The 16,407-nt window shown below is 42.8% G+C and overlaps 1 protein-coding gene across 4 annotated transcripts in view; it reads left to right on the top strand.

Annotated features, from left to right (window-relative positions):
* DNAH6 (dynein axonemal heavy chain 6) overlaps positions 1 to 16,407 on the top strand; it is a 448,872-nt gene that overhangs the window by 123,850 nt on the left and 308,615 nt on the right. For all 4 annotated transcript variants that reach the window (XM_075607019.1, XM_075606995.1, XM_075607010.1 and 1 more), the window contains 6 exons: positions 165 to 416; positions 3,703 to 3,831; positions 5,103 to 5,216; positions 5,561 to 5,704; positions 8,817 to 9,029; positions 16,273 to 16,365. In XM_075607019.1, the coding sequence (XP_075463134.1) occupies positions 165 to 416; positions 3,703 to 3,831; positions 5,103 to 5,216; positions 5,561 to 5,704; positions 8,817 to 9,029; positions 16,273 to 16,365 (945 nt within the window). The remainder of the gene's footprint in view (positions 1 to 164; positions 417 to 3,702; positions 3,832 to 5,102; positions 5,217 to 5,560; positions 5,705 to 8,816; positions 9,030 to 16,272; positions 16,366 to 16,407) is intronic.

Genomic DNA, 16,407 nt, shown 5'->3' on the forward strand with positions numbered 1-16,407 from the left:
TGTAATTTTACTTTATGATAATCTATTTAAAATGTATTTTTGTCTCTTATTTATTTTTCACCTCATGTGATAGCAATGTTTTGTATTATATAAGAAAACCACAATTTCATCAAACAATTACTAAGATTGTTAAAGGTTTATAATTCTTTCAATGTGGTTTTCAGATTGAAATTCTAGAGGAAGAGTCCAATGTTATATCACAGATGTTTCAGCTCATTGACAAATACCTTGTGCCCACACCTCCAGAAGATTTTGCAGTGTATGCTACTCTTAAGCCATCAATTATTGCTGTTCGAAATGCCATTGACAAGTCTGTCGGCGAAAGAGAGGGTAGCATTGAAAAATTCTCTCGTTTTCTGGACAAAGATATTGCTGAATTAAACAAAGAAGTAAAGGTTGTGAATATTCAGTCACAGGTATGATTGATTATTAACTTTCTGGAAATGTTGAAATTTTCAAAAAGTTTTAGGAGGATATATATATATATATATATATATATATATATATATATATATATATATATATATATATATATATATATATACACACATTTACCTCTTCAGGGTATATTTCACAGAACATTTGTATGCATTTAGCACAGGGACCTGCTATTGAGACTTACCTTGACGTTGGTTAGCAGGCTTGGCATTATTTGATCAAAAGATGTAACCAAAAGTCTCCTTTGTCTTACAGATTTAGTTTGCACTATGTATACTGTATTTATTTCCCCATTTATTGCTATCCCAATGGGAGAAGCGCACGGAATTCACTTTCTGTTTTTTCATATATACATATACATATATCAAGGATTACATATGGACATTTCATGTTGCGTCCCTTTGCATCAGTGTACCGAAAGACTTTACATAAGCTTTAAATAGAGGAATCATTGAACAATTTTGAGACTGAGCCAAAGAGCAGTTAGGGCAGGAGTGTCACAATATTGTGATGGGATGCATGTGTTGGTTTTTTCCCCTTTACATTTGTTTCAATGAAATCAAGGTGGTGTTAACTTCTGTGAGAGATTAGTGTTGGTGTGAAGAAACACAAAAAATAATTCTTAACTTTGCAACCTTGCAAACAAAAGCAAGAGAATATCCTTTTCAAAGAGCAGATTGCACTTTTAAGTGGCGACCCTATTTGGAAAAAAAAGTGTTGTATTTGTACATGTTCAGTTTATATGGGATTGACTTCAATAATTTTTTTGAAGTGAAACTTCCTTAGTGGCACCTCATTCGAACTGGGGCAAAAAAGAATTGTGGAGACAGAAATGAAACGGATGTGACGTCAGTGCTGGCAGTTGAGGCCGGGCTGTGTTCTGGCTCAGCCCGACCCCAACACTGACATCACACCAGCTCCAAAAATCAGAATCGGCGGCGGCGGCGATAGCCACCGGCGCCGCTCCTAATGGCCCCCGCTCCCCCCACACGGCCGCAGACATATGCGGCGGCGGCGGCGATAGCCGCCGGCGCCGCTCCTAACGGCCGGCAGCAATTTCCCCCAGTTGGAGATGGGCACGGGCGGCATCCGGGGCAGTGGGGACCGGGCCCGGCTCTCTGTCCCAGCCGCACGCCAAGCTCAAATGACAGTAGTAGCTCTGTACTCCATCGGGGGCGAGTGCTTCCGCTGCACGGTGATGGGGGCAGCATCTACTGCTTGAACCGAGCGGCACCCTGCAAGTCCCCCTGACCCCGGAGCAAACACACTCAAACACACTGACACAAACAAACACACATAAATACATACACATACCTCCGCAGGTGGGCTTGCTGCCACAGGATACACGGGCTGGAGACTCCTCTGCCGCGGGGCTGGACACTCCTCTGCCGCCGGGCGGGAGACTCCTCGTCCGCCGGGCGGGAGACTCCTCTGCCGCGGGGCGGGAGACTCCTCTGCCGCGGGGCGGGAGACTCCTCTGCCGCGGGGCGGGAGACTCCTCTGCCGCTGGGCGGGAGACTCCTCTGCCGCCGGGCGGGAGACTCCCCTGCCGCCGGGCGGGAGACACAGACAGAGCTCCCCCCGCTGGGCTCACTCACGTACAGGCAGCAAGGGGAGCTGTTCAGCTGCCGTCAACCTCTGCGCAGCCCGCGCCGCGCATGCGCAGTAGTCATGGCGACCCTGTCGGACGCCACGCATGCGCAGAAGCGTCTGGCAGCGGCGCCGTTAGGTGATGTGAGGGGGTGAAGGGGGGTGATGTGAGGAGATGAAGGGGGGTGATGTGAGGAGGTGAAGGGGGGTGATGTGAGGGGGTGAAGGGGGGTGATGTGAGGGGGTGAAGGGGGGTGATGTGAGGTGCCGGGGGGTGATGTGAGGTGAGGAGGTGTAGGGGGTTAATGTGAGGTGCCGGGGGGTGATGTGAGGTGCAGGGGGGTGATGTGAGGTGCAGGGGGGTGGGTGATGTGAGGTGCAGGGGGGTGACCTGAGGTGCAGGGGGGTGACGTGAGGTGCAGGGGGGTGACGTGAGGTGCAGGGGGGTGACGTGAGGTGCAGGGGGGTGATGTGAGGTGCAGGTGATGTGAGGTGCAGGGGGATATGTGAGGTGCAGGGGGATATGTGAGGTGCAGGGGCATATGCGAGGTGCAGGGGGGGTGCGCATACATCACACATGCACGCACACAGAGTCACACATGCACGCACACAGAGTCACACGCACACACACACAGTCACACGCACACACACACACACACAGTCACACGCACACACACAGTCACACGCACACACACAGAGTCACATGCACGCACACACAGTCACATGCACACACACAGTCACACGCACACACACACTGTCACACGCACACACAGTCACACGCACGAGGAATTCACACCTAGTGCAAATAGCTAATACAGGGGATGTGTGCCGAGCACGCACCTTCAAAGTCAAAATTTATTTGCGTTTTGTCAATGAAATTGTATTTTGATTTTTAATTAAAACATCACAAACACAATTTCTGTGACAAAAGTCAAAGAAGTTTCACTTACTATGCGCGTGCACAGCACACACAGCTTTTTTTTACTCAGCAAGTAACCACCAGGTTTATTTGAAACAGATCTTTCAATCTAAAGATTTGGGACTATCAGAAGTTAAAGAATTAGTCTAGAAGCTACAGTAATATAAAAGCCTCCTTTGAATCGCTGGATCTGATAATGGAGGAGACTTGGAATTATTGCAAATAACTATTTTGGACACTCATTTCTAACACTGAGAACTGGTGAACTATTTGAGATGTTTAACATAGTTTCCAATTTAAATTGTACCGTAGCTCTAAATTAAGGGCTCTGTTGCTTTAAATGCAGAATTCACTTGTTTATGACCTGTCTTTTCATTACATATAACATGGTTAATTTATAAATAATTTGTGAGCATTGTGCCACTACAGGTTTCCCCCCCACCATTTCACTGAATTTCTAAGGGCATTGTCTCTGATTCATGATTTTTTTTTGTATTGGATAGCCAATCATGTAAAGAAACACTGCAGGATTTATTGATATTAATTATTATTTATATAGTCATATATAATTACATATATAAATATAAATGGGAAAATAATTATATATAAAATATTAATTGTAAACGGGCTAACTTGCAATATTAAATATTCAACTAGAAACAGCATCATTTATATTCATTATACATTATATTCAAATAATTTGATTAATTTAGAAAAAAGTTCTAAAATGCATAAAAAATACATTCCTTTTACAGGACCCACAGATTCTGGATGTTGGAGCTGACCAAACAAAAGTGAAACAAATATTAACAGACTTACAAACGATTATAGATGAGTTACAGAAGCGTGCATTTCAGTACAAATCTTACCAGAAGAAGTTCAAGGTGAATGTGGCTTTCTAAGGCATTCTTTTACATTTAGATCTAAAATTAACTTACATTCGCTGCATTAATCGAATGCAGCATGTCAACCTCAGTAGAGTTTTATTTCAAATTGTACTTATTTGTTGATTTTCAAAGTTATACTGTAGTTCTATTTCTATGTTGTAATGGATATTTGGAAAAAATGTGGGTTAAATGTAGTATAGTAGATGAATGTTATGTAGTTTTTTTTTATTGCTCTAATTAATATTTTCATATTTGTTATTTTTATTGATAAAATTTCTATTTTCTCTAACAATACACTTTTTTTGGCTTGAATACGCGACCCCAGTCATTAGAGCCTACACTTAAAGCAGCATTTCCTCCTACTCATTTATTTTCTTTTTCGCTTAACAGAATTGGAACTGGGGAGTCCCCCAGAGCTGAAGTGTACTACTTTTAGCTTCAGGGATCCTCTGTGTTCCTGAGATACTTATTGGTTTAGTTACCTGTGTTCCTGCTCCCTATAGGGAAATCAAAATGGTCTGCAAATCTCGCAGACCCCAAGGGCTGATAGGAAGCCTCAACATCATGCATTGTAGCTTCCTGTTGGATGACCGTTTAAATGTTCAGAGAGTTACAGGTAACTACTCTGGTATCATTGGAACCAGGGCGTTTTCGGGAGCTAAAAGTATAAGCTCAAGAAGATCCCCCTGGTTCGAATGCTGTAAAAACATATATACAGTATGTGGAATAAGTGGGATTATTGTTTTAAAGGTGCAGTCCCACGTATTAGGACATTTTGAAAATAATTTACCCGTCTACTTTGCTTCCCCATTCAAATCCAACTGTATTTAAAGAAACCATATGGCGGTTTTTGTTTCTATGATAATTCATTGCATGTTGAATTTCTTAAGGGCCCCCTAATAAGGGATGTTTGTCAATCAAGTGTTAGCCCAACCTGTCCCTGTCAGAAAGCCAATCTAGATAAGGGGAGGGGGAGAGAGGGAACACACAGTGACATCACACAAAAGGAAACAGCCAGAGAGAATCAAACCCCTCAAGTTTGACTAAATAGTTATACACCACAAGGCACCTTCCATGACTAAAGATACTTTATTAAAGCCTATCTATTTGAATGGGACATACAGTAGGGGACAATATTTACTGTCAAGCTGGAAGGTGCCTTATGGAGTAACCCTTGTAGTACATTCACAAAATTATTGGATCATCTTCTTGTATAAGAGTAATTCAATTCTACAAAAAACGAGTTTTATTTGCTTTTGCATTTAAAGGTTGAAGTGACGAAGTTTGATGCTCTGGAAGAAGTAAGCGCAGAAATAAAACTGAAGCAGCTTCTGTGGGATTCTGTTTCTGAATGGGATGTTCTTCAGGCTGAGTGGATGGAGGTAAAAATGCAGTGTCAAGTGGGTAGTGCCACTGACAGGGAGAGAGAGCTGTGCACAGGTGACCACCGATTTATGGTCGATCTGCCAGCCCCCCTCCTCTGCTAGGCTCAGTCTTATTCCCCCCCCCCCACACACACACTCAACAACTTACCCTTTCTCTCGCAACAATCTCCTGGTTCCCTGCTTAACAATTTGCTGCATCTCAAAACCCCGCTTGCATGCTCAATAACAACCCGGGCCCAGGTGAAGACTCTAGTTCTGAGCACCGTGAAAGCTGTCAACAGTCCTTTATGTGGGTGCCCAGTTTACCAAAATGTATTTTCTGTTTGTGCTTCATCTTCCAGTCTAAATTTGAAACTCTGGATCCAGAGCAGCTGAATTCACAAGTTCTTAAATATGCCAAGTTTGTGAATCAATTGGAAAAAGGATTGCCGACAAATAATGTTGTGCCACGGCTCAAAGAGAAGGTGGAAATGATGAAAGCAAAGGTAACAGTTATTTTAATTGCATGTACAGATGCAGCGGCCGTTATTCGAACACTTCACACGTTGTATACCTCGAAATACCCATCTCATGGTGCAGGATTTCTTCCAACCGTACCGCCTTAAGATGCGAGTGCAGAAAATGGCATTTTAGTGTTCTGGTTTTTAAACACCTGAAATTGACACAGTAGCACAGTACTGTACACATTACAATTCATTCATTTCATTGCATTTAATTGCACACAATCCATGAAATATAAACAAAGCAACCGCGATAAACACGTGTGTCTGGGTCGATTGGCTGCTTTAATGCTGCGTGGAGTACAGCAGCGCACACGAAAACGACTCCGTGATTTGTTTGAATACCGTCCGCTGCATCTGTACAGGTAGGGTAAACTTGTACTTATGCTTTTATTTGTGATGCGTTTGCAATGTTGGTTACTTTTTATAACTAACATAAAGGGCAATATTTACTAAGAAGTACTACTCCATAAACCACCTTCCATGTTGGAAGACATCTCTACCTGATTAGGCTGTAACGGGTCATAGAAAAGTGTGCTTTTATGTGTGTGAAATGTGAAAATGAACGCTTCTAAATTAAAAAAATAAAAGATGTGAAAAGAACAAGTCCAAACTTGTTGCCTATATGAAGTTTCTCATTTGAATCCCTAATAGCTATGCATTGATTTTTAATTGGACATAAGATGTCACGTGACTGTATACTACTGTTTTGACCTTCACTGCCTGAATTTATATATACTGTATATACATACACACATATATATACACACATATATTATATATATATATATATATATATATATATATATATATATATATATATATATATATATATATATATATATATATATATATATATATGGAAAAAAAAACAACAGGCGCACTCATAGTGTATTAGGTATCAAAAATGTATATGGGACTGATTAAAATATAGATTGCGCACTCACAAACATCACAGGAACAAGGGCATGTAGGAATCTTAGCTCAATCGCCAACAATGACTGCAGGGTCCCAATAGAATATCAGGTGTCTGTCTGAGGGCTCCACCATGTGCTGCAGGGGCCGGTGAATGGCTTCCTAATGCCGAGTGCTCCGTGCACTTCCTTGTTCCAGCCTCTCTGCTCACCAATACTGTGAGTCATCACTGAGAGGAGCTACAGTCTATTCAGGAGTTCACTGTGACATCACAATTCACGCAAGATCTTGGTGAGCAGAGAGGTATTGCGGTTGCCTGCTGGTGAGCAGTGAAAGCTGATTGGAGGTGTATCCGGAGGGAGTCTCTTACTGAGACGCTGATTTTAACATCACCTGGCTCCGGTGGCTCCAATACATCCTGCTGAACCAACGGACACACCAGAGGTGGCACCAACGGGACGGGCTGGTGTAGTTCCTCTACAACTTCAAGGTGATTGAGTATATCTCATAAATGCATATTTATTTACTCTGTTTGTGAGTGCGCTTTTTATATTTTATTACCCTATAAATACCTTTTTATACTTTACTACACTAGGAGTGCGCCTGTTTTTTCTTTTGTTATATATATATATATATATATATATATATATATATATATATATATATATATATACATACATATATATATACAGTGGTCGACAAATCACCAAAAAATCTACTCGCCACACAAAAAAATCTACTCGCCACCTAGTACCAAATGTGTGCTGCTTGGGCCAATAGGAGCTCGCCACGATGTTAAATCCACTCGCCCGGGGCGAGCAAATGTATAGGTTTGTCGAACACTGTATATATATACTGTATATAGAACAACAGTCCAGCACACTCAATTTTAAACATAGTGAAAGGAGTATTTATTGCAATGAGATCTCATTGTAATAAACACTCCTTTCACTTTATTTATGTAGCCCTCCTTGCTCTGCTCTAAAGGAGTTTACATCGAATTGAACTACATACATGGCAATGCTCAGTCTCTCATACCTGTTTAGGGTGCAGGCTGGGCATGAATTTACAGATAGAATAATGATGGGTGCCAAGAACTTTATTCACATCTGTTTATAATTCTTGCCATACAAAAAACAGACTTCACTTTGGACATTAACTGGTGGCAAACAATATGGTTACTGAACTTCTTCCACTGGTAGCTCTCACTCCTTCGCTGGGGAGGTACTTACACTTGTTTCAATTAGTATTGGTTAAATTGACAATCTCCTGCATAGCGTCAATAATGTTCTATCTCAGGTGGACTCATGTGGGGTAAACACTCCTCTCTCTGGGATCAGTATCCGTTACTTTGTACAGCATACCTAGTCCACATATCTAGGATCGGGAGTTTACTAACGACCTTCCGGTGGAGACGATCCAATTATCCTCCGGAGCTACTACTCCTGTTGAGCACATGCTTACTCCTCTTATTGCATGAGAGCAATCTTGGGCACTTGGGCGATTACTATGGGCGCTAACTATGTAGGGCCTGTTCCGTAACAGAAAACAATAAATGGTTATAAGACATCCTTAATACACATAACTACACATAAACATATATACATTACTTACGTTGAGGCCCTCTACCTGAACTCTGAGGAATCTGCTTCTAGAATATTGAGTGGAGTTATATATCTCCCTATAGTGACATCACTGGACACAAGAGGTCAAATGATGGGGAGCGGCAACACCAGTGTGATCCCACCTGGTTTACCCATTAAGGCCGTTAACCCCTTACACTAATTAGTAGTTCCCAAAGGGGGGCTACATTTAAAATCTAGTGTGTTGGACTATTGTTCTATATGCTACTGCTTTTTAGCCCTTGCACCTCATAGCGATCTTAATTCGGAGTGTCGGCATACTTTGTTCATATTTTTATACTGTACATATGCTGTACCAAAACTGCCAACATAGGAGAAGCCAAAAGATACCAGTATATTTGGCTTTAGTTTGTTTCTGTTTAGCTCTACATTTCTTCACATACATACATTATTTAAAGTGTAACATCTGTGCACTAGAGTACATTAAATTATTGTAAGCGTACAATAATTATCAGCATCGATAGTAACTGTTACATAGCGATCAAGCCTTTCTATGTTTGACTTAATAATTATAAGAAACATACTATTCTCTGTTTCAGGTTCCTGTGATTACAGATCTAAGAAATCCATGTTTGAAACCAAGACATTGGGCTACATTAGAGGAAAATATTAATGCAACTCTGATAGACACTGAGAATCCATTGTCTCTTGAAAAGTTAATTGAGATACACACATTTGAATATGCCCAGGATATTCAGGATGTTTCAGGACAAGCTTCTGGAGAGGCTTCGTTAGAGGCAATACTTAAAAAGGTACAGCATTTTTTTTTTAATATACAAATGTCAGTTATATTAGGAAATATTATTGCAACAAACCTGCATCAGAAATGTTAGGGGAAATAACTAAATATCCATTATACTGTACTGAGATAGCTCATTAATGCCAACAATTGATACATATTCAGTTAATGTTAGTTTATTCATCCCAATGCGACTGTTAGGAACCTGTTGGTGTATATCGTTTTCAAACAAGCATAAATTCTAGTTCAAATTCAGCATACTTTTCAATTTGCATAAATTTCATGAGCGTTTCATATAAGATTGTGCTTGTGCCTTTAACCGCTTGCATTGTAAGAGTTAGTTCCTCTAACAGCACACTAGCTTTTATTCAGACATAAGTGTTGGAGCTATTACTGGTTGCCTGCAGAACCGTGCTGCTGACATTATCACCGCTGTATAAGAAACAAATATTATTATCATATGCTACACATAAACTATATTGAACAATCCCAAACATAATAATGTATTGTGTTGTACATTGATGTAACCAAAGCATTCATGCTACAAAGTAAAACATGTTAAAAATTAAATTAAGAAATGCAACATAAGGATCATTTGTGTCCATTCTAATGAAGCTCTTGTTTCTCACTCATGTCATGCCATGTAACTTGTCCATTTGCCTTTTTTGCACCTATGATATGATAACAACATAAATACAGTAGATGCCCAGAGTGACTTATTGTTTCATGAAATAAACTAAAGTGACTCATATATGCTACATTTTGTACAGGGATTAGTACATTTTAAAGACTGATACTGGGAAAAGGGCAAAAATTGAATCTTTTACAAAAGATAGCAAAAAATAGATGGCAAACACGAGCCATTCGCAAGCTTTAATATAAAGGCTTATTAAAGCTAACATCTGTAGATATTAAAAATGCTGTTTTCGCATTATATGCAAAAAATGTATAGCCTCTAGAATTAAATGTAAAGTCTTAGTCATGACATACAAAGGTCTCAATGACACTACCCCCCTTACATCTAAGCCCTCATCCACAAATACATAGCTACACGCCCCTACGTTATGCCCACGACGTTCATCTTTCCTCCCACCTTATTACCTCCTCTCACTCCCGCCTGCAAGACTTCTCCCGTGCTGCCCCCTCTCCCTGGAATTCCATACCACGGTCTGTCTGACTCTTCCCAAGCTTTCAGATGTTTAAATACTCCCTGAAAACTCACTTTTTAAGGAAGCCTACTCGCCATACCTCTAACATCACCCTCCCCTCCCCCTCCAGCCCCATTACGACCAACTGTGTGGCTTGACCAATCTCCACCCTACGTAACATCCCTTCCCCCCCCCCCCAACAAAAAAATCCTTAAGGGCTTCAACTGTCAGGCTGGGCCATATTCTAACCTGAGCCGCACCTTATACTACAATAAGTAGCCACCTTGCCTTCTTGTTTCAACATTGACCCTCATTCCTTCTGGACCAGGGGTCTCCAAACTATGGCCCGGGGGCCACATTAGGCTCCCCACAAGATTTTATCCGGCCCGCAGCAACATGAAATATTTATATTTTTTTGCTCATTATATTTCATTTCCCAGTGTCAGCACGGCATCCTTTGTTTGTAATTGTCACATTTCTCTTTTGTTCTGAATCACCCCAAAAAGATCAAAATAAAACCTATTCATTAATTTATAAAATATATAAATATATAAAAATTATAAAAAGATTTTTTTTTCCTTTGGCCCGCGCAAATGCGAAGAGTATACGATGTGTTCCTTGTACTGAAAAGTTTGGAGACCACTGCTCTAGACCAGCGGTGCGCAATCTGTGGGGCGCGACCCCCAGGGGGGGCGCGAGACTGCCGACGGGGGGCGCGGGGTTTACAGAGGCCCCGCGCGCTTCCCGAAGGCACTTAAATTAAGTGCCGGGGGAGCTGCAGGCCCTCTGTAAACCATACTTACCCGTGGCTCCGGCGGCTTCCTCCCGGCGTCGCCATGGCAACGCGGCGTCAAAATGACGCTGCGAGGTCATGTGACGTCACGTTGCTATGGCAACGTGACGTCATTACGCCGGTGCGAGGGTAAGTTGGGGTTGGGGGGGGCGCGGGAGTGAGGGGACAGCCGGCAGGGGGGCGCAGGGAAAAAAGTTTGCGCCCCCCTGCTCTAGACTGTAAGCTCTCACGAGCAAGACCCTCATTACCTTGTTGTATCTGTTTGCGCATGTTGGTCCTCATCTATATGTAACTGTTTTTGTAATATACATAACTCTCTACCCCATTGTACCGCGGTGCAGAATATGTTAGCGCTTCACAAATATATGATAATAATAATAATAATAATAATGTATACATGACTTTTCCTATGTGAGACGGGCAGGCAACTTATTGGACAAGGAAAAAGCAGAGGTACAGTATTAAACAAATTCATTGCCTCTCTATTTACGAAGGAAGAATCAATTGCAATAGTAGTGCTGCAGGAGGAAGCCACAACCTCTATATTAACAAACAATTGGTTAACTGAGGAAGAAGTTCATAGGCGCTTCACCTGGCCCCAATGGCATCCTGTACATCCAAGAGTTCTTAAGGAGTTATGTTCAGTAATAGCTAAACCATTACCTTTAATATTCAAGGACTCAATTTCCACAGGCTTAGTACCACAAGACTGGCGTAAAGCAGACGTGGAGCCTATATTTAGAAAGGGAGCTAGAACCCAACCAGGGAATTACAGACCTGTAAGCCTGATATCAATTGTGGGGAAGCTACTAAAAGGTTTAGTATGGGATAATAATCAGGAATACCTAATGGAAAACAAAATTATTAGTAATAGTCAGCATGGATTTATGTATGTATTGTGATGCCCACACCACGTTGCAGTCTCTTTTAGTCCCAATTTAAGGCAGGAAACACTGTATTTCTCTATATAGGGTTAAATCATACAACAGGCCCACCGTCCCTTTAAATCCAAACAAAACACAAAATAAACTCCTACTCCTCTTAGGAGACTAACTGTACATTCAGCTTCAACCCCTTTCTAACTCGGATGGACAGCAGAGCTGGTTCCACCCCAAACAAATACTATTATTGCTGAGCATATACAGTCTCTGTACGTAGTAAATAAGGGTTTTTGCTTATCTGTTAGTCCTTTGGAGCAGACATCCCCACTTTAGCACGGTCTGTCGGCCACACATGAGCTCGCATACCCACGCGGTCCCTGAGTCCCTGCTATGATCCTCCCCGTTCCCTCTCTCCCGCAGTGCCCGCATCACCTTCCCCTGTGGTGGCATCCGTCCCGTTGCCTCCTCTCTGCGTGGTACCTGCGGCACGGCGTTCCGCGCGCCTGGTGACGCACCCGACTCGTGCACTCCCGCAGCTCACGGGGGGCGCGCCCACATGCCCCTCCGCTGACTCCCCTGTTCCCTCTGCTCTACCTTTGCTCGCCATCGCACGGGCACAGGCCGCGCGCGCGTTCCCCTGCTCTTGGCTTCCTCCCCCTCCTGCGGTCTTCCCTTGCTCCGTGCGGGCCGCTCCTCTGTTGCAGCCGGTGCGTGCGCATCCCCAGCTTACAGGGGGCGCGCGCACAGACTCCTCTTATCAGGCTTCCCCTGTCTCCACCTCCCAAGCCTTGGGGAGAGGCCATTCCTCTGACTGCCCCTTTTGTCTCCTCCTCTTCTCTCCCTGACCTATCTCTACCTTCTCCCACTTCTCTCTCTACTCCTCCCCTCTCTGTCACTGGTGCACCTTCCTTTATAATCCCTGTCTGTCCACTTCTTCCTCACTCTGCATAGTTCCTGTTTCCCTGTGTGTACCTGTCCTATGCTGTGCTCCCTCTCCGTTCCTGTGGTTTCCTGCTCCCGTGCTATCTTGGATTTCCCTGGCTTTGACCCCTGCTTGTCCTGGACTACTCTGCTCTCTGGTATCCCTGTTAACCCTGCTACGCATACTACCTCGCTTACCTCTGGCTTCCTAGGACCTGACTTACCCTCTGACGACTCTACCCTCTGGACTGCTGAACATTGGCAAACGGACACGACTATTCTTACGGACATCCCCAAGCATTGCAAGTGTACTCTAACAAATCTTCCAACAGGCCCAGCAACGCTATACCACAATCTGGGCTCGCTCCCACTGCTGTGGGTGTGTGGTATCATACCGTTCCCACCTCAGTACTGGGGTCTAGCTTGGTCTGCGGGAATACAGGCGTGACAGCATCTCTCCGCTCCCCCCTTCGCATCTCTCCCCCCTTCCCTTCGCATCTCTCCGCTCAGCACTGCCTCTCTCTCCCCATTGGTCAGAGCAGGGTCATGTGACACTGCTCTGAGCTCCGAAGTCAAACTCCTTTGTCTCCCCAAGCACCAAGCTTTTGGAGAGCGTAGGTGCCCGTGCCTGAGCGCGGGCACGCCGCGTGAGCCTGGACAGGAAGGTAAAGAGTTAAGGAGGTAAGCGCATCAAGCACCAAGCGCGCTCAGCACCAGCGGGGACACAGCCTTAGAGTTAGCAGTAGAGGGACAGAGGAAAGGGCATATCTTGGCAATGTTACGGAGGTAAAACCAACAGGTTTATGCTACATTGCGAATGTGAGAGGAGATTGTGAGGGAAGAGTCAAGTGTGACCCCTAGGTATCTTGCTTGTAGTGCTGCCAACAGTAATGTAAAAGGGGGCAGTAGAGCCAGATTTGAGAGGAAATGTGAGGAGATCCGTCTTGGACATGTTAAGTTTGAGTCGGCGGTGGGCCATCAAGGTTAATCTAGCAGAAAGACATTCAGAGACTTTGGTCTGTACAGCAGGTGTAAGGTCAGGGGTTGAAAGGTAAATTTGTGTGTCGTCAGCATAGAGGTGATATTTAAACCCAAGAGATGTGATTAGGTCACCTAGAGAAAGTGTGTACAGAGAAAAGAGAAGAGATCAAAGGACAGAGCACTGGGGTACCCACACAGAGAGATCGACAGAGGAGGAGGGGTTAGCAAATGAGACACTGAAAGTACGATGGGAGAGGTAAGAGAAAATCCAGGATAGAGCTCTGTTATGGAGTATGGAGAATGAGTGTGAGAATGAGTAAGAGTATGGAGAATGTGAAGTAGAAGAGGGTGGTCCACAGTATCAAAGACTGCAGAGAGGTTGAGTAATATGAGCAAAGTGTAATGACCTTTGTCTTTTCCAGCATGGAGGTCATTAGTTACTTTTTTGAGGACTGTTTCAGTGGAGTGAGCAGTACGGAAGCCAGATTGTAGAGGGTTTAGGATAGAGTAGGTGGGGAGAAAGTGGAGCAAGAGAGAGAACATAAGAGAGAACGTTGCCCTTCAACGGCTTTAGAGGCAAAAGGCAGGAGAGACACAGGGCGATTATTTGAGAGACAGTTAGGGTCAAGCTTGCTGTTTTTGAGTGCTTTAAGGAGATGGGAAAGGTACCAAAGTATAGGGAGGAGTTGAAAATATGTGTAAGTGTAGGAATTAGAGTAGGAGCAAGAGGTTTGAGGAGATGGGATGGAATGGGGTTAAGAGGACAGGTGGTAGAGGGAGAAAAAGAGATCAGTAGTAACACATTCTCCTCTGTGACAGAGGAAAATAAGTTGAGGAAGGCAGGAGGAAAGTTAGGAAGAGGTGTAGAATGTCAGGAGGATACAGAGGATGTCTTGTTGAATAGAATTTACCTTAGTCTTGAAATAGTCAGCAACATCTTGTGGTGAATTAGAGGAAGAAAGTCCAGTAACAGACGGAGGGCTGAGTAGAGAGTCAAAGATGGAGAAGAGTCTGCGTGGGTTAGACTTGTGTGTTAATTAGTGATGAAAAGTAGGTTTGTTTAGCCTAGAGAGGGCAGAATTGAAACAGGATAGGATAAATGTGTAGTGAAGGAAGTCTGCGAGAGTGTGAGATTTCCTCTATAGCAGTTCAGAGGAGCAAGCACAGGAGCGGAGCATACGTGTATGGCATTTAAACCAAGATCTGGGGTTAGAAGGACGAGAGCAGGAGAGAAAAATAGGGGCATGTAGATAAAATGGGGAGGATAGGGTAGAGTTGCAGGTCCTGAGCAGGTTATCAGAGTCTGTAGCGGGGATGAGAGAGGATATGAAGGATAGGTCTTGCCAAACAAACCCTTTTAGTTTCTTTGAGGAGGTAAGTAGGAATTTAGACCAGGGTAATGCAGTCTATGTAGTCTACTTAGACTTTTCAAAGCCTTTTGATTCGGTTCCTCGCAAGAGATAGTGTACAAAAAAAGCATGGATTGAAAACTGGTTGAAGGATAAACAACAGAGAGCAGTAATAAATGAACTTTTCAGGTTGGGCTAAAGTTGTGAGTCGAGTATCTCAAGGTTCGGTACTGGGACCCCTGCTTTTTAACTTGTTTATTAATGACCTTAAGGTTGGCACAGAGATCAATGTGTCTCCATCTTTGCTGATGATACTAAATTGTGTAAGGTAGTAGAATCAGAGCAGGATGTAATTTCTCTACAGAAGGACTTAGATAGACTACAAACTTGGGCAGGTAAATGGCAGATAAGATTTAATACAGATAAATGTAAGGTTACAGTATGCATTTGGGAAACAAGAATAAACAGGCAACTTACAAATTAAATGGGGATAAATTAGGAGAATCCTTGATGGAGAAGGATTTAGAAGTGCTCGTATACAAATATTTTCAGGGACAATACAAGGAGCCTTCAAAAGAACTTTTCATCCCAAGGGCAGTACAAACGACACATTTATCATCCCTTAAAGAGATTTCTCCAGCAACAAAGGAAAGGGTTCTTTACAGTAAGGGCAGTTACAATGTGGAATTTATTACCCATGGAGACTATAATGGTAGATACAATAGATATATTAAAAAAAAGGTTGACTATCTTTTTAGAAAGGAAAGGTACTGTATAGACTGTATTTGGAATGATGAAGGAATTTATTTTTCTCCTTATGAGATATCATTAGATGATACTGTATTTCACTGGGGTTTTTTGTCTGCCTTCCTCTTGATTAATATACTGTAAGTGCAAATATAGGATAAAGTATTTGTGGTCTAAATTTAGCATACTGTAGTTTGAACTTGATGGACGTATGTCTTTTTTCATCCTCGTCTACTATGTAACTATGTAAAACCTGTGAGTTTTATATACTTCCAGACTAAAATGGAAACATGGAAAATAATACAATGAACCAGTACTGATATTCTAGACAAAAATGGGAAATTAGGATTTATCAGTCTTGGACAGAGTCCCGTACTTTGTTGTATCACAGGTGCTCTTTGACATTATCAAAATGTGATGATTTTTTTCATTTCAGGTGGAGGATTCCTGGAAAGCCACTGAATTCACAACTGTTATGCATCGGGATTCCAAAGATGTGTTTATTCTTGGTGGAACAGATGATATTCAGGTGAGAAATGGGTTCAATATAATTTATAAACAAACAACTAAA

Source organism: Ascaphus truei, chromosome 1, assembly GCF_040206685.1.
Source record: "Ascaphus truei isolate aAscTru1 chromosome 1, aAscTru1.hap1, whole genome shotgun sequence".
Taxonomy (NCBI): Eukaryota; Metazoa; Chordata; class Amphibia; order Anura; family Ascaphidae; genus Ascaphus; species Ascaphus truei.